Source organism: Agelaius phoeniceus, chromosome 16 (assembly GCF_051311805.1).
Source record: "Agelaius phoeniceus isolate bAgePho1 chromosome 16, bAgePho1.hap1, whole genome shotgun sequence".
In the NCBI taxonomy this organism is placed as follows: domain Eukaryota; kingdom Metazoa; phylum Chordata; class Aves; order Passeriformes; family Icteridae; genus Agelaius; species Agelaius phoeniceus.
This window is the reverse complement of record NC_135280.1, coordinates 7941877-7963454: the sequence shown is the minus strand read 5'-3', so window position 1 is coordinate 7963454 and position 21578 is coordinate 7941877. Positions and strand designations below refer to the sequence as shown.

The 21578-nt window shown below is 39.2% G+C and overlaps 1 protein-coding gene across 2 annotated transcripts in view; it reads left to right on the top strand.

Moving 5' to 3' along the window:
• The first annotated feature begins 363 nt into the window (after window positions 1-363).
• VPS35L (VPS35 endosomal protein sorting factor like) overlaps window positions 364-21578 on the top strand; it is a 43531-nt gene continuing 22316 nt past the window's right edge. The window contains exons 1-22 of one of the 2 annotated variants that reach the window (XM_054643418.2): window positions 364-430; window positions 2270-2369; window positions 3206-3373; window positions 3696-3818; window positions 4157-4181; window positions 5181-5257; window positions 5845-5973; window positions 8418-8502; window positions 9438-9497; window positions 10184-10280; window positions 10685-10732; window positions 11751-11844; window positions 12323-12400; window positions 12775-12897; window positions 13570-13616; window positions 15689-15800; window positions 16008-16124; window positions 16464-16517; window positions 16918-16998; window positions 17839-17901; window positions 18972-19057; window positions 20695-20775. In XM_054643418.2, coding sequence (XP_054499393.2) covers window positions 414-430; window positions 2270-2369; window positions 3206-3373; window positions 3696-3818; window positions 4157-4181; window positions 5181-5257; window positions 5845-5973; window positions 8418-8502; window positions 9438-9497; window positions 10184-10280; window positions 10685-10732; window positions 11751-11844; window positions 12323-12400; window positions 12775-12897; window positions 13570-13616; window positions 15689-15800; window positions 16008-16124; window positions 16464-16517; window positions 16918-16998; window positions 17839-17901; window positions 18972-19057; window positions 20695-20775 — 1865 coding nt within the window. In that variant the 5' untranslated portion in view covers window positions 364-413. Of the gene's footprint in view, window positions 431-1229; window positions 1248-2269; window positions 2370-3205; window positions 3374-3695; window positions 3819-4156; window positions 4182-5180; window positions 5258-5844; window positions 5974-8417; window positions 8503-9437; window positions 9498-10183; window positions 10281-10684; window positions 10733-11750; window positions 11845-12322; window positions 12401-12774; window positions 12898-13569; window positions 13617-15688; window positions 15801-16007; window positions 16125-16463; window positions 16518-16917; window positions 16999-17838; window positions 17902-18971; window positions 19058-20694; window positions 20776-21578 lie in introns of those variants that run through there. The other variant, XM_077186701.1, reaches the window with a different exon arrangement.

Here is a 21578-nt window from a genome sequence, read left to right as displayed (position 1 = left end):
TCACATCTAAACCTCTTGTTCTTCAAGCATGTTTCCAGTGTGTAATAAAGCATTATAGCACAAGGGTCTTTTTTGCTTTTTTTTTTTTTTTTTTAACTTTCATGAGGCCTTTCTCTTGGCAAGTGCCAGAATTTGGTTTTGTACTTGCTGTTTTGTATTTATACATATTTATCTTTTTATTTTGTGTGGAATTGTGATACCATTACAGAAGTCTATTTATTTTTGTACTTTGTTTCACTTTCACCAGTCTCGCTTTTTACTTGGCGCGTTCTGCACAATAAACTCTAAACCTTTATCAAGCTGTGTCTCCGTGTGCTCTTTGCTCGGCCCCCTCAGGCGTTTCCCGCGCTCGGGGCGGGCCGGGGCTGCCGGCGGAAGGCGCGGCCGCGCCGCTGTCATGTGACCGGCGCAAGATGGCCGCGTTCCCCTGGTGAGGCTCCGGGAGCCGCCTGTGCCCCGCGGGGTGGGCTCGGGGGGCTGCGGGTTCCTCACGGCCGGGTCAGGGCTGCCGTCATGCTCGGCGACCCTCGCAGCCGGGCGGCTCAGGCGGGGGCGGCCACGGCTGTGCCGGAGGGGAAAGTGCGGGGCCTCTCCGCCTGCCCGGCTTGGGGAAGTTCGGCCTGAGGGGACTGGGAACCCCCGCGGGTGGCGGGGGCAGCCGGGGCGCTGCCGTGGGAGCTCAGCCCGGCGCTGCAGTCTGAGACACCCGAGGGTACAGATCACATTCAGAGAGCCTGGCCTTACACTGAGCCGGGCCGGCGGCACAGCCCTGCTGTGGGACGGAGCGGCACCTGTGAGCCGGGAGGGGCGCGACGGCCGCTGGCCTCCCGTTATTTCCCCTACAATAAGCAGGAGTTCCCCGAGCCCTGCTGGTTTTCCCCAGGTGTTGTCACGGAGCGTGTCCTGCTCCGGGCGGGGTCACCGCGGGCCCGCTGCCCGCCCCGCGGCGCCGGGGAGCTGGAGGTTCCTGCTGGATATTTACCGATACCAGCACATCTAGCCTCTGTTATCTTTCACAGGCGCTTTAGGAATACTCAGGTGCAGAGTGGTGGCAATTGCAGTGGTGATCATGTGTGGGAAAGGTTGAAATCCACTGGTAAAAGAGCAGCTGAAGCAGGGGTATTGTCATGCAGGATGCACAGAGCATGAAACCCCAGCTTGGCCTGAGTCTTATTTTTATTTCCTTGCAAAAGTTGGCTGCACTGCTGTGGTCAAGAAAGGAATGCTTAATCTCCTTTCACTGGAAAGTAAGCAGAACATAATGCCAAAGTTTGCCAGAGCAAAATTGATCTTGTCTTCTGTATTAGCTCTGTTACAAGCTGTCTTATCACTTGAATAGCCACATTATAAAAAATGTACTTTTAAAAGACTTATTTTCAGGGTTTGCAGCTCTTGTTCACTCGTGTGTGTGTATTATTACCATGTGCACTTGCCCAGTGTGCTTACACTAATTGGAGTGCAGTTGATTTTGGCCTGGGGATGCTGAGAGAGCTCTCAGCAGTTAAAGAAATGTTATAATTGTGTAGCCAGAAAGAGTTTGAAAATTTTCCACCCAAGTGCTGATTAACCCATGATGGAAATGAGCAAAAAGAGTCATTGAACAATCAGACAGGAGCAAAAAGAAAAGAAACTGGAGATCAAGAGAACAAATAAGCATGTGGATTTCACTGGACTCTTTCTCTTGCTCTGCTCTATCTCATTAGATATCAAAAGTTTTTCCTTGGAGTGGCACAACTGTAAATTATCTAATTTGTAATTCATTATTAAGGAAACCTAGACATATTATTGTAGATAAAACACCTGCCCGCTTAGCACTGCTGAAAATCTTCCAAATGAGTTATGGCTTTGAGTAGGAATGGAATTATTTGGAAGTTTGGATTAATTCTAGTGGCAAAGATGTGTGTTGTGTGGGGGAAGTGCTGTTTGCTTTTGCTAGGAGTCTGATTAAAGAATTTTTGAGGTCTCCCCTGATTTTCCTCATTCAGCTGAGGATGTGTTATAAGCATTCTCAGGATCTTGAAAGAAACAGAAAAGAATAATCAGCAGCTCTGCGTGTTTCAAAGACTAAAAAGAGTACAACTAAATGGCTGAAAGTAAAATATCTCCAGTTTTATGTTATCTCAGTAGAGAGAAATTTGGATCTTTGTTTGCTTATTTTTCAGTATGGTTTTTTTTTTTGTAGATAAGCATAGATGTAGGATATGCTTCTCTATTAGTATGTGGTTATTTATATCCATATATACTTTCCCTTCACTCTTTACTTTTTAAGGCATGCAAGATCAAGGAACTATGTGTCAGAATCTGAAGTGTGCAAGCTGGAATCTGTACCTTTGGATTTTGGTGATTACCATCCACTGAAGCCCATTACAGTGAGTTTGTTTGTGCTTTTGGAAAATGAATCTGAATTCAGACTGATTGTGTTCCCTTTTTACATCTGTTCCTTCAAAACTAAAAGGCTTTGAGGTTAGTGGTGGTACTAACTTGTGAAGTTGCTTTCTGTGTTAGTGGCCTGTTTTAGAGGCATCCAGGTTTATTCTATTTGCCCTTCACAGAAGTTTTCAGTGCTGTTATGTGTCAGAAACAGTCTCCTGACAAATACAGCACCTCCAGCTTGTAGGTTTTCTCGGTTGCATTAAATGCTGAATAATGGATAAATTTAAAATCAAATTGTTGCATTACAAATGGCCTTGCATAATTGCTTGATGTAAGGTTTGGTTTTGGGTCAGCTTCCAGTCAGCTGTGTATTTTAAAACATTTATAATTTCTTTGATGTGTAAGAGGCTTTTAAAGATGTACAGAAAAAAACCAGCTTCAAAGAGATGAGTTATCCACTAATGAATGATAAATGGGCAGCAGCTTCTGCTCAGGAAGGTCAGTAGGGAGAGAAGATGTTGGCCTGAGGTATGGATTTGATGTTCCAGGCTTGAGTGTCATAAGAGAAAAGTGAAGATGAAATTAAATAGCAAGAAAGAGTTGGGAGGACAGGGACAAACCTAATAAAATAGAGGGGGGGTACTAGAAAGATATTTGGAGTGGTTCTTACAATTTTGTAGACCTAGAATTGGAAGGAATAAAAAAAGCAGTGGAAATTCTTCTGAAGAGAGAGTGCCTCCACATTCAGGGAAAAGGGGGGGAAGAAAAAGAATTAAAGAAAAGCGAGGGAAGAGAAAACCTTTTTGTTTAATGGTTCTGAATTTTTCTTTAGGTTACTGAATCCAAGACCAAGAAGATGAACAGGAAGGGAAGCACTTCTTCTACCTCCTCCTCTTCCTCCAGTTCAGTGATGGACCCGCTGAGCAGCGTGTTGGATGGCACTGATCCCTTGTCACTGTTTGCAGCAGCTGCAGATCCTGTGACTGCTGCTCCTCCCTCGGTAACTCTCAGGGCTGTAGCTCAACTAAGTAAAGGAAAACCAAAACCAAAGCAAAACCATAAAGCCAACCCTGGATAAAATGTATTGTCTCACCAGTGAAGAGCTTGATACAGGAAATATATCATATTAATAGAACATTCTTCTTTATCTACCTACTTTTATCTGGTTTATGTCGACATATTTAAACAAAAATTCGTATTTTAAAAAATATTGTAACTTTTGAAAGGATCAGCTAGCACTTGAAACATTAAGCTGACCTTTATCAGCCATCTCTTCTTTTTCCAGGTCTGTATTAACTTTTGCACTTGTACTCCTGTAACAGGATGGTGCACGAAGGAAACGGGACAAAGATGAGAGCTCAGCTGTGGGAAGTGACTTTGAGCCATGGTCAAGCAAACGTGGTGAAATCCTTGCTAGATACACAACAACAGAGAAGCTTTCTATTGTAAGTGGTGGCTGCCACAGTTGTTTTTATTTGTACTAGACTTTCAGTGGATTTTGGATATTGCTATTTTATAATTCCCTCATGGGTAAATACTGGTCCTCTAAATTTCAGTTTTAATGTTGTAGAAAACTGAATCATAAGCTCTCACTTTTGAAGATTGTTTTGGAGCTGAGTCCAAGTCTTCTGATATTTAGAAGACATCACTTTGGTTTTTTGTAACCATGCAAATAACTTCTAGTCTTGCATCTACTTCTAAATGATTGGAGGGTTGATTAGCAGTGTAATTACCCTGTGCATGACATGTTTTCTAACAATCTGCTTTTTCTGCTTCCTCACAGAATCTGTACATGGGATCTGAAAAAGGTGAGAACTTTCTTTGCCAGCAGCAGAGGTTGCTTGAGGCAGGGTGCAGTGACAGATTTGTGGTCAAGAATAATTGAAATGTATTTTCCTGCCTCCTCCATTCTGACATCATGGTCCTTGCTTTTTTATGGATGTCTGGATGTTTAAAATAGTTATTGGATGTAAGCCACCTGACCACCTTTATTCCTATGGGCTGATGAATTTGTGATTATTTCACTGCACTGCCTTCCACTGTAGCTTAAAACTTTCTTCCATTTCAACTGAGCAATGATGTTTTGAGGATCATGTTTATCAACTCTTCTGCTAGCTGGAAGGAAAGCAAACAAGTCCTTTGGGAACTTGTTCAGTTATTCTCTTTACATGAAAGTGAAGTGATTTCAGCTGTATGCTGGGTGTTTAAAAAAGAACCAAATGTTAAATATTTTATCATGTTTTCTAGCAAAGAGAATCTGGGCTAGGTAATCATAGCATAGTAAATCAGAATTTTTCTATATGAATAAACATGCAGCATTTCAGCATCTGCAAAAATAGAAAACACTTTTTTGCAATGAGAATGGTCAGACACTGGAATTGGATGCTCAGGCAGAGTGTGATATCTATATCCTTAGATATTGTTAAATTGACTGGATGCAGCTCTGTGCAACTGTTATAACTTCAGAACTGGACCTGCTTTGAGGAGAAGAGTTGGACACAGACCTCCATAGAGCTTTTCTGTCCTTAACTATCCTGTGGTTCTATCTGGTGATTCTTTTCTTATTGGTAAAACTTGCAGAAAAATCCACTCATATTCAATTCTGCTTATTCATTGCCCTTGTTCAAAGTGCATGCACTGTAGGTGTGTTTAGATGTGTGTCTTCAGGAATAGTCACTAAAGGAATCTGTCACCTGTCTTCTGTCACAGAAGCTGACTGGTCCATGTCAGGCTCCTTCAGGTTTGTTTCTCTTTGGAAGTCCCAGTGTTTAAATTTTAAAGAAACTTAAATCTGTAATTCTTTGCAGGAAAAGCCGCCACTACTGGGTCAGCAGTTTCTGAAAAAGTAAGGACAAGGTTAGAAGAACTGGATGATCTGGAAGAGGTGAGAAAGTTTTCTGATGAAATTACAGCATCATTATAACAGTGAAAGGAATTTGTGAAATAAAAATCTTATGTGAAACCTTTTAAAAAGGTCCTGATTCTGCAAGTGCAGCATTTAGATGATTATGTGCTTTCTGTGGGAATTCTCTGCTGATTTTAATCCTTACTGTTACAGGATTTGGGCAGAGTCATCTTTTTGTATCACTAGAAATTGTGATTTGAAAATTTACCTGATCTGTTGCTGTTGATTTACCTTCTTACTGCTGTAAAACTTTGTGGAGCCCCCCATAATCTTAACATCTGATAATTCTGGTGTCCCCTGTTGCAGAAGCTGCAAATGTCTACCTGAGTTTAAGTTACAATTATGAGCTTGATAGAAATACTGAGTACTGAAGTTATTTCTCAAGCTGCAGTATTTTACTGTGCAAAAGTGAGATGTTTCATAACCTACTTTCCTAAGACCTGAAGGGAAACTGTAATAAATTTTGTAGGATTCTCTTCCACAACATGGTGATTTGAGTCTATAATAACAGCACTCTCCTTCCTTCCCTCCTGCTTTTATTAAGAGGGTTTGTGTTTTCTTGCCAGGGATCACAGAAAGAGCTGTTGAATTTGACTCAGCAGGATTACATGAACAGAATTGAAGAACTGAACCAGTCTTTAAAGGATGCATGGTCCTCTGATCAGAAAGTAAAAGCTCTGAAAATAGTCATCCAGGTCAGTTTGATGTTTTTGTTCTATGCAGAACCAGTGAGTTTGGTGATATAACTTGTCCAGTTTCCTTCTTGGGAAAAGAAGGCTTTCTATTTTTCTATTTTTTCTATTATTTTCTTTTGTTCTTCTCTGAAATACATTTCTTCCAGAGTTTTATAACTTCTGTCAGTAGTTGGATTTTCAGCTTTGTTGTTACAGATTGGTTTTGACTAGGTTATGTGGGTGGGAATTCTCAATGAGTCACCAAATGGCAGATGTGGAAATGTTACCTGCTTAAGGGTAGTTAGAACAAATACCATGATCAGCTCTTTATAGGACATGTCATTTCCTTTCCTGCCCTCTTCCCCTTCAACCCCTTGCCCCCTACAAATAATACCAGAATGGCTTTTTGAACATCAGCATTTTACCCATCCAAAATTAGTAGGGCAATTAAATAAAGGGATTTAGGACCTTAGCAAGCTACCAAAAACAGCTCCAGATTTTTTAAATTGTGTGTATGAGGTTTGTTTTTGTTTGTTTGTTTGAGAAATTGGCCATGGTCTTCCTTTGGGTCATTTGGGGTGATGTGCTTTGAGGAGGGCATGGGGAAATAGGACAGTTGAATGCTCTTTTGTTTGGCTTGGCCTTTAAAAAAGGCCAGAGGCACAGTGCAGCAGAGGACAGATGAGATAATGACATCCTTAAAAGCTGTAAAACTGATGTAATGCTCATAGTCATCCAGTGGGGTTATATAAAGTCAGGAGTTTTTTGGTCATTCTGGATACTCTTGTGAAAACTGCTTGAAGTAATTTCAGCTTAAATTGTGGTAAAGACAAAAAAGGAAATGAAACATTAATGAAGTGAGATCAAACAATTATATGTGACCTAGGGTGACTAATGTACTATTGTAATACTATGAAATCAGCACTATTATTGTTATTTTAAAAAAAATCTATATATAGGATTATGAAGTGTGTCTGTGATCTTTGGACAAGAAGAAAAGCAGCAGGGATGTACTGTACTTACAGTGCTTTGTGTGAAATAGTGAAATATATCTATATATATAATGTCTGTGATAATGCAGTGATAATCTATGCATGGATACTTTCATGTGTTCTTTTGCAACTGGTTCACAAACAATTTTGAAATAAGACAGTTTCTAACATGGGATCCAGTGCTTCCTTTTAGGAGAGTGGTACCAAAGCTGAATGTGTTTATCTCTGCTGAAGTGTTACTCACTTTGCACTTAATGCTGCAGATGCTCATCACTGATTGAAAGACTGCCTAAGAATGAAATAGGTACTTGTGTAATTAATGAATTGAAAATTTTCATGAAGGATAATAATTCTGTAGTTACAAAGCAGGGTAGGGTAGAACCCTCAGTGAACTCTACTTGTTGTGCTTCTTCCTGCAGAGTGCTGTATCCTCTGAGAGCTGAGCAGTTCTCCTGGCATCAGGCTGTAGTTTTATCCATAGTCTGTCATTACTGGTTAGTATGCAGTAGGAGGAGGGAATTTGGCTTCTGGTTAGGAAAATTTCTTCACCAAAAGGGTTCTCAATCACCAGACCAGTCTGCCCAGGGCAGTGGTGGCATCACCATCCTTGGAGATATTTAAAGGATGTGTAGATGTGGCACTTGGGGATGCTTTTTATTGGTGATCTTGGCAGTTTAAAGGTTGGACTCAACAGTCTTGAAGGTCTTTTCTAACCTAAACAATTCTGTGATTCTGTGATTCTTCAAGTGGCTTTTTGCAAGATACTTTACTTGTCAAGATGGGGTATGCTAAGCTGCTTAGAGAAAGCTGCACTAAGTTGATTATGTGTGTGAGCTCTAAGCAAAGTGGGGAATCAGGTGTTGGTGCTGTGTGTAGGTCCTAAAGAGCCACTGAGGTACCTTTCTGTGAAGGTGACTGAGCACACAGAGGGTTGTAGGATGTAAATGCTCTCACCTGTCTGATGAATAAACAAAACCACTAAGTGTGCACCTTGTTTAAGCATCTTCAAATGTTATTATTTCCTTCTTTAAACAGAGCAGTCTTGTGAGGTATTGGATTGCTTCCTGGAGTTTTGAAATGTAACAAAAGTTTAAACTTTGTTTATTCCACTGAGATTGAAGAACTGTCTCCTGGTGCAGGACAGAGAAAGGATGGAGCTCATAGAAAATACTGTCAGTCTTGGAGACCAGAGAAGACTCAGGGCCAGAGCCACATTTGGCTTAAGCAAGGAAGAATTGGATTTCTCTCCCCAGTCAGCATTCACCTGTTTTCTTTTGGTAGAAGCTGGTTTTTTTTTGTGAGTAACCTTCTGCCAAAGTTTTTGACTCCAGTTTGATCTTGGAAAAAAATTAAATGGCTTCATAATTCCTATTGGCCCTTTCCACCTGTGGATATTTATCCAGCTTTTCTGGAGTAAAACCACAAACTTGTGATGGCCTCTAAAAATGTTTCTTTGTTTTTTTCTCCTTCTAGTGTTCTAAGCTTCTTTCAGACACAACAGTAATCCAGTTTTATCCAAGCAAATTTGTTCTAATTACAGATATCCTTGATACTTTTGGTAAGTATCTACTGTGCCAGTCTTACTACACAAATGTTAATAAGATTATTTTTTTGTAATGTTAGAAAGCATCAAAGTTATCCAAAAAGGCCTGAAATGACTTCTAGTTTTAACATGGAATGTTTCCAACATAAAGATTTGGACACTGGTGGTAAACATGATATATAATTGTAAAAGATCTCCTAGAGAAAAATATTTCATTTTGTGGCTGTGCTTTATGTATTAGTGACTCTCTAGAACAAAATGTTAGGAAAAAACATGATCTCTGCATTTTGAAATTAAAAACATGCTGTCATTATAAAAATATTTTGGATTTTAGCATCCTTTTGACTCAATATTTCATTATTTTTGTATTTTGAGGAACAGAAGTCAGAAAGTTTTCTTTGGCTGAATGGGGACTATGAGAATATTGTTATTGATTTTTTTAATATATTTTTAAACTTGTAAGTGAAATTGTCATTCACTTCATGTAACTCTCTTATTTTTCTGCCATGTTTTGGAAAACATTCACAATGGTATTGAAAGTTGAAGGGTATTTTGGTGCCAGCAGGATGTGCTACAACAGAGATCCAATTGTTTTTTCAGCTCCTTCTTCCTCTTTGTGCTCCTTCCTACTGCTGAAGGCTGCTAGAGATAACACAATATCCAAAGTCAGCAAAGTCAGGACAGCAGCTGTGCTTTCCTGGCCTGGGAGAAATCTGACCTGTGTGTTACCTCTGCACTTCAGGGAGCCAGAAAATGTTATTGTAGTGTGAGAGGTGCTAAATCACACTGACCATTTCAGCCTCACTAGAGGGCAGCAAAATGTCGCTGCTCTAGGGAGCTTTTTCCATCTAATTTCATTGTATGTTGTGAAGGGAACCTTTGTACCAGCATTTTACACTTTGTTAATTTGTTTTGATTTTTTTTTTATTATTCTTTTTTTTTTTTACCAGGCAAACTGGTGTATGAAAGAATTCTGTCGATGTGTGTGGATAACCGAGTCTCTCTGCCAGGTAACTTTGTTTGTCTCTCTCTGCCAGGTAACTTTGTTTGTCTCTCTCTGCCAGGTAACTTTGTTTGTCTCTCTGCCAGGTAACTTTGTTTGTCTCTCTGCCAGGTAACTTTGTTTGTCTCTCTGCCAGGTAACTTTGTGTTTGTTTCCACTGGGCTCCAGAAAAAAAAAAGTCCAACCTTGAGGAAGGTTAAATAGAGAAATAAAGACAAGGTTTCTGTCCATATTCAGTATTTCCTGCTTCTTGCAATAGTATTACTTAAAATTAATACTAGCCTTTTAAAATAAACTATTTGAGTGCTTAAATCTGTCTTGCATGTTCTCTAGTCATTGTAGATTTGTATACACGTTTGTTGCAGATTCTCTGTGTTTTCTTTTTTTTTACAATTTCTGATTTTGGAAGAGTAGAGGCAGAGGTTGGATTTGTCAGTAGCAGCTCTGAGATGAGCTCCAAGTGCCTGAATTCAGGTTCTGAAATGTTATTTACTACAAGATTGTATCTTTTTCTTGTTATGTTCTCAGCTCTGACTGCTGCTTAAGAGCTGAGAAGCAAATGTATTGCCTAGTTTTATTATTGTGCACTTAATTTTCTGATGAATGGAAAGGGAATACAGTTTTAAACCTAACATGAAAAATAACTTGTTTCCAGGAAGAATGTAACTATTTCTGGGTTGGTTTTTTTCCCAGATAACTTTTCTCCAGAGAGTGTTAACGACACAGCTAAAGAAACTTGCTTAAACTGGTTTTTCAAGATTGCTTCAATCAGAGAACTCATTCCCAGATTGTATCCTTGTCAAATGAGCCCCTCACAGTGTGTCTGCAGGTTTTTTGTAGATTTTTCCAAAAGTGAATGTGTTTGTTTCAATAAAACCCACAGGATCTCATGCTTATATTGGCTTTGTTTTGTTTGTTTCAGGCTGTATGTTTTGAATGTACTTTTGAGTCATGTTTCATAGTAAACTGAATGCTTAATCATTGGCTCTGAGTAGTTTGGCAGTGACAGAGATGATGTGTGAAAAATTTTGAAACAGAACCTTGTAGATAAATTGTAAAAATCAGCCAAGTGTAGTGACATGAATTACAGAAGCCCTTAAAATAGTTTGGTCAATATCCATTTGGTGTATGTTTGCTTATGGTTTTTCAGTGGTGTGAATCTTAGTTTTGTTCCTTAACCTGATTTCCCTGTAGTTATGTGGAAGCAGCAATACTGAAGTGCAATAAGTTCCTCTCCAAAACGTAAGAATAGTGTTAACTATGGGAAGGAAGGGAATGGATAGATTTAGGAACTAATTAAATGAATTAAGCATGAGAGGGGTGTGATTATTGGTGGGTAAGGTCTTAGTAGAACTGAGGAGAAGCACTACAGAGAGGTTTTGGAATTTTTAATCAGAATACCATGAAAAAATTAAAGGTGAACTGTGCTATACTTTGAAGTACAACAGTGCTCTCAGTTTTCAAACCTATGTACAAATGTGACATTGGGTGTCCAAATCCCAGTGCAAATTGAAAAGCTGTGGCTTCTGGGGGTGGAGGGGAAGGAGGATTGTTGGCATGAGGAGTGTGGGGAAAAAGGATAGAAAACTGAAAGGAAAATCTTGATATCATACTGGGAGAGACAGAGTAGGAGAAATAATTTAGCAGCAATGAACCACTGTCTGTTGAAAACTTTGGTATAAGTTTAATGTTTTGCCAAACAGTGCCAGCTGCTGAGCAGAAAATGTTCCTGCCTTCCCTTGTAATTGTCCTTCTTCAGTTATATTTTGAAATGAGTGTTGGAAGCCAAATTGCTGCTATAGTGACAACTTTATTATCCCTAAAAAGCAATTTTTTTACTGGAATTAGTGGGCCTCATATCCAGGCACTACTACAGCTCTGTCAAAAAGGACCTGTGGGAAAATGAGACATGGAAGGAGTTCTGCCAGTTCTGCTTTAAGCATCTGCTTTCCTTACTCTGAGTTACACTGAGTTTTTTCCATAGCTCTGCTATTCTTGCAGCTGGAGGAGGAGGAGTTCTTTAGTTTTATTTGTCTTGTTGTGAATAGCAAATACTGCAATTTGAATATAGCACATGTATTACTGTACACAGAAATTTTACTTATGAAATAAGTTTTTCTGCTAGTATCCTTTTTCTTTGATAGACATCTCTATAACTCATGCTCAATTTTTAGTCTACAAGGCAGCTACTGAAGTTACCTGTAAGTGATGTGAGTCTGTTATTGCCTGTTGAAGCTCATTTTCATTTCTGATAAAACAGGGGCATTTCGGAGTGTCTGCCACGGTTAACAGCTATGATTAGAGGCATTGGAGACCCACTGGTTGCAGTCTATGCCAGAGCATACCTGTGCAGGGTAGGCTCTCATTTTCCTCCTCTGATCTCTACCAAGGGGTTCCTGCAGCCAGTGCTGCCACTGCTTCAAGGAACTGCCACTTTTATCTCAAGCAGTCAGCAGCCTGTCTCTTCCTTTCAACAAACAAACAAACAATTATTTCTCTCCTGTTTTACAGATGGGAATCTCTCTTTAAGTGTTTGTAATAAGTAAGAATAAATTTCTGTGCTGCTGCAGGCTGCTGGAGTGCACTGGAGTAGACACTGATTTCCTCAGTGCTTACAGACACTTGGAGCTGATGTTAGGATGGTGTTTAAGAACAGCCTTGGGGTGATTGTTAGTGGACATGATGATAATAGTAAGCTAGGAAATAATCAGTCATAAGCATGTGATTCAATGCTGTTTGTTGATTTGGGTGTATTCCTTCAGCAAATGCATTTTTATCTCACTCTGAAGGAGAATTGATAGATGCCAATAAAATCTTTTTCTTTTAATACAGGTTGGGATGGAAGTGGCTCCACAACTCAAAGAAAGCCTGAATAAAAACTTTTTTGACTTTCTCCTAACATTTAAACAAGTAAGCAAATAAGTGTTTCATTTGCAAAATCAGATAAATACACTCCTTAATCAAATCGCCACATACTTCAGAAAAATCTCAGAAGTTCTCAAGTTTAGATTAAGGGGTGTTCCTGTATCCAGATATGGTATAGGAAATTTTACATACATTCTGGTAAGTTGAAGCTGCTCTATTCAGCATGTTTCCAGACTTGAATAATATATGTTAGGAGCTTGATATTTTTTCTCCCAGCTTGCAGTGAATGCTTCAGAATATCTGTACCTTTGTGCTATCATCTGTTTCATTTGCATTCATATACAAACTTTAACCAGTTTATCATATCTCCCATTAAATACCTTTTCACAGCAACACATTTTTGTCTCTTATTTCAACAGATCCATGGGGATACAGTTCAGAACCAGCTGGTGGTGCAATGTGTGGAGATCCCTTTGTATCTGACCCTGTATTCTCCTGCTATAGACTGGATTTTACAGTGTATTGCATACCATGCTCCAGATGTAAGTGAATGTGCTAATGCTCAATACTAAAGTTGTGGTGAAGAGTTAATTTTGCCTACTAAAAAACAACCCCTCAGTCAGTTTTTACATGAGTGTGAAGGCAAGTAACAAGAGCCTGCATAGGCCTGTCTATGCTCTCTGCTGTACAGGAAGAGTGTTGGCTTCCACAAAGCTCAGGTGTGACCACTTCAAGTTCAGAGGCAGTATTCCTGCTTGTTTGTTTCCTGCTGTTCTTTAGCTAGTTTGATCTTTATTTGCTGAATTATCCTTGTCTTCTGTCATACAGCTATACAAATGATTTGACTAAACTGTAGCTTAACACAGTGAACAGGCTGTTTCAATCTCTGTCAGTCTGGCAGAGTTTTCACCTCTCCTGCCAGAGCTAACTGACCTGGCTGGTAAATAGTGATTACCTGGAGTAATGGCATGGGTGAAGGATTGCAGATTTGACTTCCATAAAATGGTGGTTTTGATTGAAATGCCACTATACTTGTTCCAGAAGATGTGTTTTATGTTTAGCTACACCATTGTTTTTTGTGCTGTAAATACAGGGTAAAACAGGACTATTGGAAAGATAATTAAAACAGCTTTTAGTAGATTTCAGTACAGTAAATAAAGCTGAATATATTTGCAAAGTCTCTATTCACTAATTTTAATAAATAATTGTTCCAGGTTCTGCTTACTGAGATGATGGAGAGATGCAAAAAGTTGGGGAACAAGTAAGTGTGGCAGAGTGTAGAAGGCAGGAGTCTGTAATGAGTACCCCTGAGTCCCTGCAATCATGTTCTCTTCCTCTTTTGGAAACAGTTTGGATGCATAGTGCAGCTTTCATTCTCCCAGTAGCTTATTAAATCATGATTATGAACATCTGTTTTCCAGAGATGAATTCTGAAATATGGTAGATTACTTGTCAAGCTAAAGTTAATTAGTTTAACTTGGTTGCTGTATTCTGGCTCCTCAGCCAAAGTCTGGGACATTAATGTGTTCTCCCTTAGCCATGTCTCTCATGCCTGGTTTTGTTGCACTTTTCTGGGTTTTCCTCCCCTTCTTTCTCCTGTCTTCCATTGTCCACAGTCAGGCCATTCATGCATTCAGCAAGGGAAGTTGTAAAGCTGCTGGCAACCTTTGGAAGGTGGCAATACTTAGAGATTTGCTTTTTTCAACATTAAAAATTGGTATCTCAATTATCTGCTAGAAGTCTTTGTGCAGGGTAGTTGTGTTCAGGAAGATGGTCTGGTCTGAAAGTTGGATGCACTGACTGGGTTTTGTGAATGCAGTCTGGCCTGCTGATGGGCTCCCCTCTGTGCATTTTATTGGCTAGCTTGGCTGAGTTCTGTGAGTTTTCTCCTATTTTTTTTCCTTATGTGCTTTGCACAGTCCAGTTCTGCAGCAGCTGAGGAACTAAATGATGTTAATCACTCAGCTGAGGAATGCCAGCATTCTGTGACTGAGCTGAGGAGTGCAGGGAAAGCATGATTTAAAAAATGGGCTGTGGAAGTGGTATTGTATCAGAGGGGATAGACTAGACAAAAATAATTCACATTCTCTGATGGACAAATTGTTTTGGATAGGTATTGATTTGTTCTGTGGAACTTTGCAAATCAACTTTCAGCATTTTTCACTGTAAAGATGGGCTCCTCCTCTTTGTTCCTGTTTGCTCTTTGAAGGAAGGATAAAATGTTGATTATAATGAGGGGTTTTTTTGGAAAGAAATGGTTTTGGGACATGTCTTTTTTACTGGGAAGTTGAGTAATCCAGTTTAACACAGTAGTCTTCTTTCAAAGGGGAGTTCTGTGTATTTGTGTCTTCTCATGACAGACAAGATACTACAAAGCAAGAGGCATTTCAAGATGAATATAAATCTTGAAATAATCTCAGTATGTTCCACGAGCTGCTTTGCAGCCATCTGAGTGAAAAGGAACAGCCTTCTCTCTGTATTGCCAATCACAGAACTAATGACCTGGAATTAGTGCTTGTCTGATGATAAAATGCACATTCCAGTCCAATTGGGATGGGACCACTAAGGCTGAGGCAGAAACACAGAAGCTGCTGGGTTATTTCAGGCACTTCACAGAATTTCCCTCAAGGTAAACTGCCCTGCATTCAAACTGTCTGTTTCACACTAGTGAAGGGCACAGTGTTTTATGAGGCAGCTTCTTGAGCTAACTCATGGCTGAGGATGTTACAGTGATGCAGTGAGTTCATTCTTCCATTGTGGCTTTGGCTTGATAGTAACACAAATACCTGTCTGAATGGTTAATCAGAAATGTCTAAATGTGTTATTGCCAGTTAGCACATGACCATGACTTTGGATTTATTTTAATCCTATCCGTGCAGCTGCTCAAAATGTGGCTTTTATAATGCATATATAATTAATTAATTAATTAAAATGTCAATAGGGATTTGCCCTCCCTGAATATACTTCTGAACTGTAGTTAAACAGAGAGTAAGTTTCTAAATGTCATCTACTCCTGGTTTCCTTGATATTTTTAGTAAATTCCTGCTAAAACGATAGCTTCAAAAACACCTGTATGGAAGAAGTATTTTACAGGCTGGGTTGCCTTTCCTTACCTGATGGCTTAATGTTTTCTTGTTTTGCTTATGCATCATTAATCCTCATCAAAGCAAGCTCAATTTGTGTGAGGTTTTTTTTCTTATTCTCTTTCTTTTTTAAAAATTTGTGATAGATGCTGGACAGTAGTTAGTCTAGGCAGTTCAGATTAATGTGCATGCAGGCACTACTGCCTTGGAGCTGCTGCTGAGCTGTATTGATCTGTGTTGTTCATGGCAGTGCTTTGCTGTTGAATTCAGTCATGTCGGCGTTCAGAGCAGAGTTTATTGCTGCGAGATCAATGGACTTCATTGGCATGATTAAAGAGTGTGATGAGTCTGGATTCCCAAAGGTAACATTTTCTGTCTCATTTGTACCAATTCCTTTCCTTTGACAGAGCTTTTTATGCTCTTAGTTGCCTACATAACTTGTGTGTCACTTGAATAAAATTATTCAAGTGGTTTGATCTGAGAATCTTTCTGCACACTGTACCTGCCAGACCAGTTTGGATGGATGTGCATTGTCTGCTTTTAATTAAAAATTACTCATTAACTTTCAGCATCTCCTCTTTCGCTCCCTGGGGTTAAACTTGGCATTGGCTGATCCTCCTGAAAATGATCGCCTTCAAATACTAAATGAAGCCTGGAAGGTTATAACAAAGCTGAAGAACCCACAGGTGAGTTACTGTCCTTTCTGTTTCACTGCTGACTGTGTTGAGAGCAAAGTTGTAGCCAGTTGTTCAGGCATGGCATTGTTTACCTTTTCTAAATACACACAGTTGCAAAAAAATAAGTGATGGCTGTAATATCTTTGGATCATCCCTGCTTTTCTTAGCTCTGCTGAAGCATAACTTAATTTTACATAATTATTACACAATTGCAGCTTTTGGGTTCTAGATCTTTAGGTCTGCCTGAATCATACCTCAGAAGTTAATTCTTTTAAATGTAATTTTTGCAAGTGTATTTCTCACAGTCTCCTGCAAATACTGGTAGTCATGAGACACATGTGTTTCTAGGATTATATCAACTGTGCTGAAGTGTGGGTGGAGTATACCTGCAGACATTTTACGGTAGGTGAAAATTTCTTTGTTTCCTTTGAATTTCTCTGGTACAAAGTGGCTGTGTTAACAGTCTGGTATTAAAGATGGAAAGGCTTTGACTATTCAGTATAAATGTGTAGGAATGAAAAAATATGTTTCCTTTCATGAAAGATGAATGGGGACAAAAGATGCTGCTTTGAAGCTTTACTACCCCACAGCACTGACCATTTCTTATCCTTTTGTTTTAATGGCAGATGGATCAGTTTAAGTAAGGATTTACTGGAGCTATGGTTAAAGTTCCTGGCTTAACTAGAGCTCTGTAAAAAGCTGATGCTTTGGCAAATGGAAATAAATTAACCTGCTCAGCTGGTGTTTAGTGACTTGATTTATGTGCCAGTTTCATTTTGTAACCTTGTTTTTTGCTGCACAGAAGCGAGAGGTCAATACAGTTCTGGCTGATGTTATCAAACACATGACTCCTGATAGAGCATTTGAAGATGCTTACCCACAGGTAAAGAGTTTATTTTGCCAAAACTGTAAAAATCTGATGTGCATTTTCTTAGGTGGAATCAATTCTTAAACATTACTAATAACTCTTATAACAAAATAATTATTTTTAAACACAGGCTAATAGTTTGGGAAGCCTCTTGGAACACTGTAATGCTGTGATTTATTCCTCCTTTTCTCTATGCATATCAATCTTTTAATTCTGAGAAATGCTAAACTTGAATGATTTATCTATTTAGAAGTAGCAAGAGTTAACTCCTACATCAAGAGTGGTGTTTGCTGGAGGAAATTAGCAATCATGATAGGCTCTTCAAACAGAAATAAACCATAAAATAATCTATCTCTACTTGGCATTGTTAAGGCTTCAGTGAATTACTGTGTCCAGTTCTTGAGACTGAAAGCCAAATGAGATATGGATTAGTTGAGAAGGTTTTTGTGGTTACTTGGAGGGTAGAAAAAGTGCCTACAAAAGAAGGTTTAAAAAACTGGTTTGAGATTTTTTTCTTTGTTTATTTGGCTGAGATTTTTAGTGCAGAGAGCTGGAGGACATGGAGACTCTAAAAAAATGTGCCTAACTATGGAAGTGAAGGACAAATAAAGCCTGGGCAGGCTGGTCAGCCTCTGTTCAGTATGGGTTCTGTAGGAAAAGTGGGGAGGGACAGCATAGCTACAGTTTGTCCCATTTTGGGGAAAGAAATTATGCTGATGGATACTTGAAGCATCTTTCAAAAGAGTCTTCTATGAATAACTAAAGAAGAACAGTCTCTGGTGTGGATAGTATGAATTTAACTCATATTACAGTAATTCTCCCCTATTTCAAAATTTTCCTTTTTCTCCCCTTTAGCTGCAGTCAATTATTCAGAAAGTTATTACCTATATCTATGACTTTGCTCTGCTTTTTTCAGTGGTAAGTGATATTCTGTTTAATAAATTTTTAAGAAGAACTCTTTGGCAGTTTTTCTGCAAGAGAATTTACCTTGACTGGAATATTTAGATTGTTTACAAATTCACAGAATGCAAGGACTTTTTGTCAAGTAGCTAAGTGCAGAAATATTTTCTGAGCTTTCTGCTGCTTATCACTTAAGTACTTATTACTCCAATTCCAGTTTTTTATACTTTTTTCATTAGGCTGTTAAATTCTCTAAGTTTGTTTGTTCCTGTGGCATAAGTGACAATGAATGGAAGATGAAATACCATTTATTTGTGTGTGGGTGTGTTAATGTAATTGCTGGTAGCTGTTTCTGTGTTATGACACATACTTATCACACCCTCTCCTAGCACTTGCACTTGGCATTGGAACAAAGTGGAGCTCAGGGAGGTCAGAGACTCTGTATGAGGCAGAAAAATAGAAACAAAGACAGCAAGTGTGTGTCACAGTACAGAAACCATCTGAAGAGTGAAACTCAAGATTGATGCTGTGGATTTGGGGTCAAGTTTTGTTCACAAATTACTTGGATAATTCTGAAAAACTTACCCTCACTATATTCTTGAGATGATACAGAAATGAAGTATTTTAGTATGTTAGACCATTTGTTTTTTTAAGGAAATTTGTATGTCTTAGAGCTTCTTAACTTGCTCTGGATAGATGTGAAACTGTTGATGATGTGTAGACTATTTTAATTGTATATAATATCTTAGCTTTTTTTCCCCATAGATACCTGAATTTGTGATGACCCTAAGTTGTTTGAAGCATATGATTGCTTTTAAAAATAAAGTGCAACATTTGATTCAAACAGTTCTGTATTTTGTGTTCCCTTCTGCATCTCTGCAATCAATAAATTGATACATCTTTCAGCCATCAGTCCTTTTCCATTAGTTCCACTTTCTCATCCTTTGAGATTAATTACTGTTTTAAAAACAGATGAAAATAGTTTTACTTAAATAGCTGTGCTTATAAGACTTACTCAAAATATTTATTGTTTTAGTGTATTGTTTGAACACACCTAATTTTACTTGTTTATGTATTTGTACTTTCAGGAGAAATTCTTGCCATTTCTGGATATGTTCCAGAAGGAAAGTGTGAGAGTGGAGGTTTGCAAGTGCATTATGGAATCTTTTATTAAGTAAGTGGAGACTGTTGAAGTCAAATGCACTCTGGAGGCTCTGGGAAACTTAGTGAAAGATGCTAGGGAAGAGGAGTCAGTATTTTGGCTATTTAGTTTGTGAAGGTGTTCCAGGCTATAGGAAAGAAAAAAGAAAATGTGTCAGCTTTGTTCATCTATTGAGGGACTGTTTGACTGTTCACAAAGAAAGTTGAAGTAATTCTATTGATGCTGACTTGCTGTGGGTTAACAGAATAGTTGTTCTCTGAGCTTATTTTTTTCTGTGTTGCCTTAGTTGGTTTATGACATTTATTTCACATTCCAGTTGGTGTGACAGCACAGAATAGACTATTGCTACAGCTGAAAATGAACTTAGAAAATGAAAATACATTCAACTGTTCTGAAAGTCAAGCAGTCCTTTTCTTTTCAAATAATTAACAGGTTCATTTCCACCTTCCCTTCAGGTATTTATATTCACTGCTGAGCCCCCCAAGCCTTCTCTCCCCTAGGGCACCTGGGGCCAGCTCTCTTGGCTTTACTGCCAAGAAATGAGAGATGCTGTGGCCCCTTAATCATCTTAGTGGAGCTGCTCTGCACATGTGCCTCTGTACCTAAACCTGACACTGATCCTTCCTGCCTGTCCCTGAGTAGCTGAGAAATTAAAATATATCTTGGTAAATCCAGGATTATTTTATTTTAATGTTCTTAGATTGCCTCAGTGTATCACATGTCCACCTTGCTGTGTCCCTTAAGGAGTCAGAATCTGTGGCTTGGCAATGCAAATGTGTACATTAAGATAATATTTCTTGGCTGGCATTTATTGCAATTCTACCCATACTAACCATGTGATCATTGATGTTCATTGCTTCACTGTTGGGAAGGATGAAAGCTTGACAAGAAAATCTCAGATATGCATGCTTGGCAGAAAGATTTTTGAATGTGGAGTCTGATGAAGGAATAGAGATGGAAGCAAGTTTTGATATAGAAGAAAAGAATTGCTGAGCCAGTCTTACTGGCTAAGGAGGCAAAGGGTGTGTTAGTTAGGAGGGGTTTTTATGACTTAGAACAAAGGATAAACCCACCTCAAACAAGATGTTTTTACCAAGCAGGAAGATAGCACAGGCAAACAAGCCTGCTGATGTGGCAAGTAGAAAAAAGGTCTCAGAATTTTCCACTGCAAGAAAACTGAATAACAACTTCTAGCTTAAACTGTAATGTACCAACTTTTAGTGATTGGAGAACAGTAACATGAACATGGTAATTACAGTAGTTATGATAGGCTATAGATAATAGTTAAGGTATAGATTGGTTCTACTGTATTAAGGTGCTCAGCAAAGAACAGTCTAGAATGCATTGTAACCAAAACCAAAGGGTCTCCAGGCTGCCTGCAGCTGGAGCTGACAGCTGTGGGCACAGCTCTGTCACCCACCACCCTGGACTGCTGTAATGTCTTGGGTGGAATAATCTGCATTTTGGAGAGCCCCTGCAGTCCCACATCCCTCATTTCAGCTCTTACAGCTCACAGATGAATTTGAACTTGTGCAGTGTCATACAGTGCTGGTGATTGAAATGATGCAGTAAAATAAGTGTCATTCTAGTCATTGTTTCCATTCTGACAGAGCAGGATTGTTGGTCACTTTTTCTGCACCCCTTTGCAGGCACCAGCAGGAGCCGACGAAGGACCCCGTTATCCTCAATGCCCTGCTGCATGTCTGCAAGACAATGCACGATTCTGTGAAGTAAGATGAGCTTCTCCTGAGCTCTCATTTGTGCACAGTGAGGCTGCCTGATGTGGTTTCATGTTTCTGGGGCTGTTTGTTTCAAGGTGGATTAAGACATGAATCCAATTAGTGCTGAGGGAAGAGCTGTGCAGTGAAGTGGCAGCACGTACCATTTGCTCTTTAATTACCGCTGTATTTTGAATACTGAAGCAGAATTTTAAAAAGGAAGTAGCAGTGGTTTTGTAGTTTTCCAGTGAAGCAGAGACACTTTACAATCCAATCTTCAAAACACTTTGAGGGTGAAACCAATGTAATTTTTGAGTTCTAGTGAATAATAAGCTATTTCTGAGATTCAAGTGAATGTGTAGCTACTAAAGCACAGATTGCCATACTCAATTACACCTTTTTGTGGGTCAGTGTTTTCAGCCATTACAGAGGGTGTGAAATCCTTAAAAGGATTCCTGGAAGATCTCTAGGAACTTCAATAGGGGGAGCTAGAACTGAGAAGCTGTTGAACCACCTATATCTTTCCCCTAATTCCTCCTCTTCTATTTTGCCCTTGGCTTTGAGAGCTGAGGTTGTTTGTGGTCCCCTGTGCCTTGTTGCACCCTCACTGTTGTGCAGTTTGGAAAGCTGTGGTTTGTAGGTAATTTGCAAAAAACACACCAAAATCTGTGTCTGATTAAAAACAGGGCCAGCATCACAATGCTGCAAATTCTAGCTCTCAAGAGGACAAACCTTTTGTTCCTTCTGGTTTGGGTTGAATTGCAAGGGCAGAGTCTCTTTTGCCACTCTGAGCCCAGAGCCTCTTTGTATGGCAG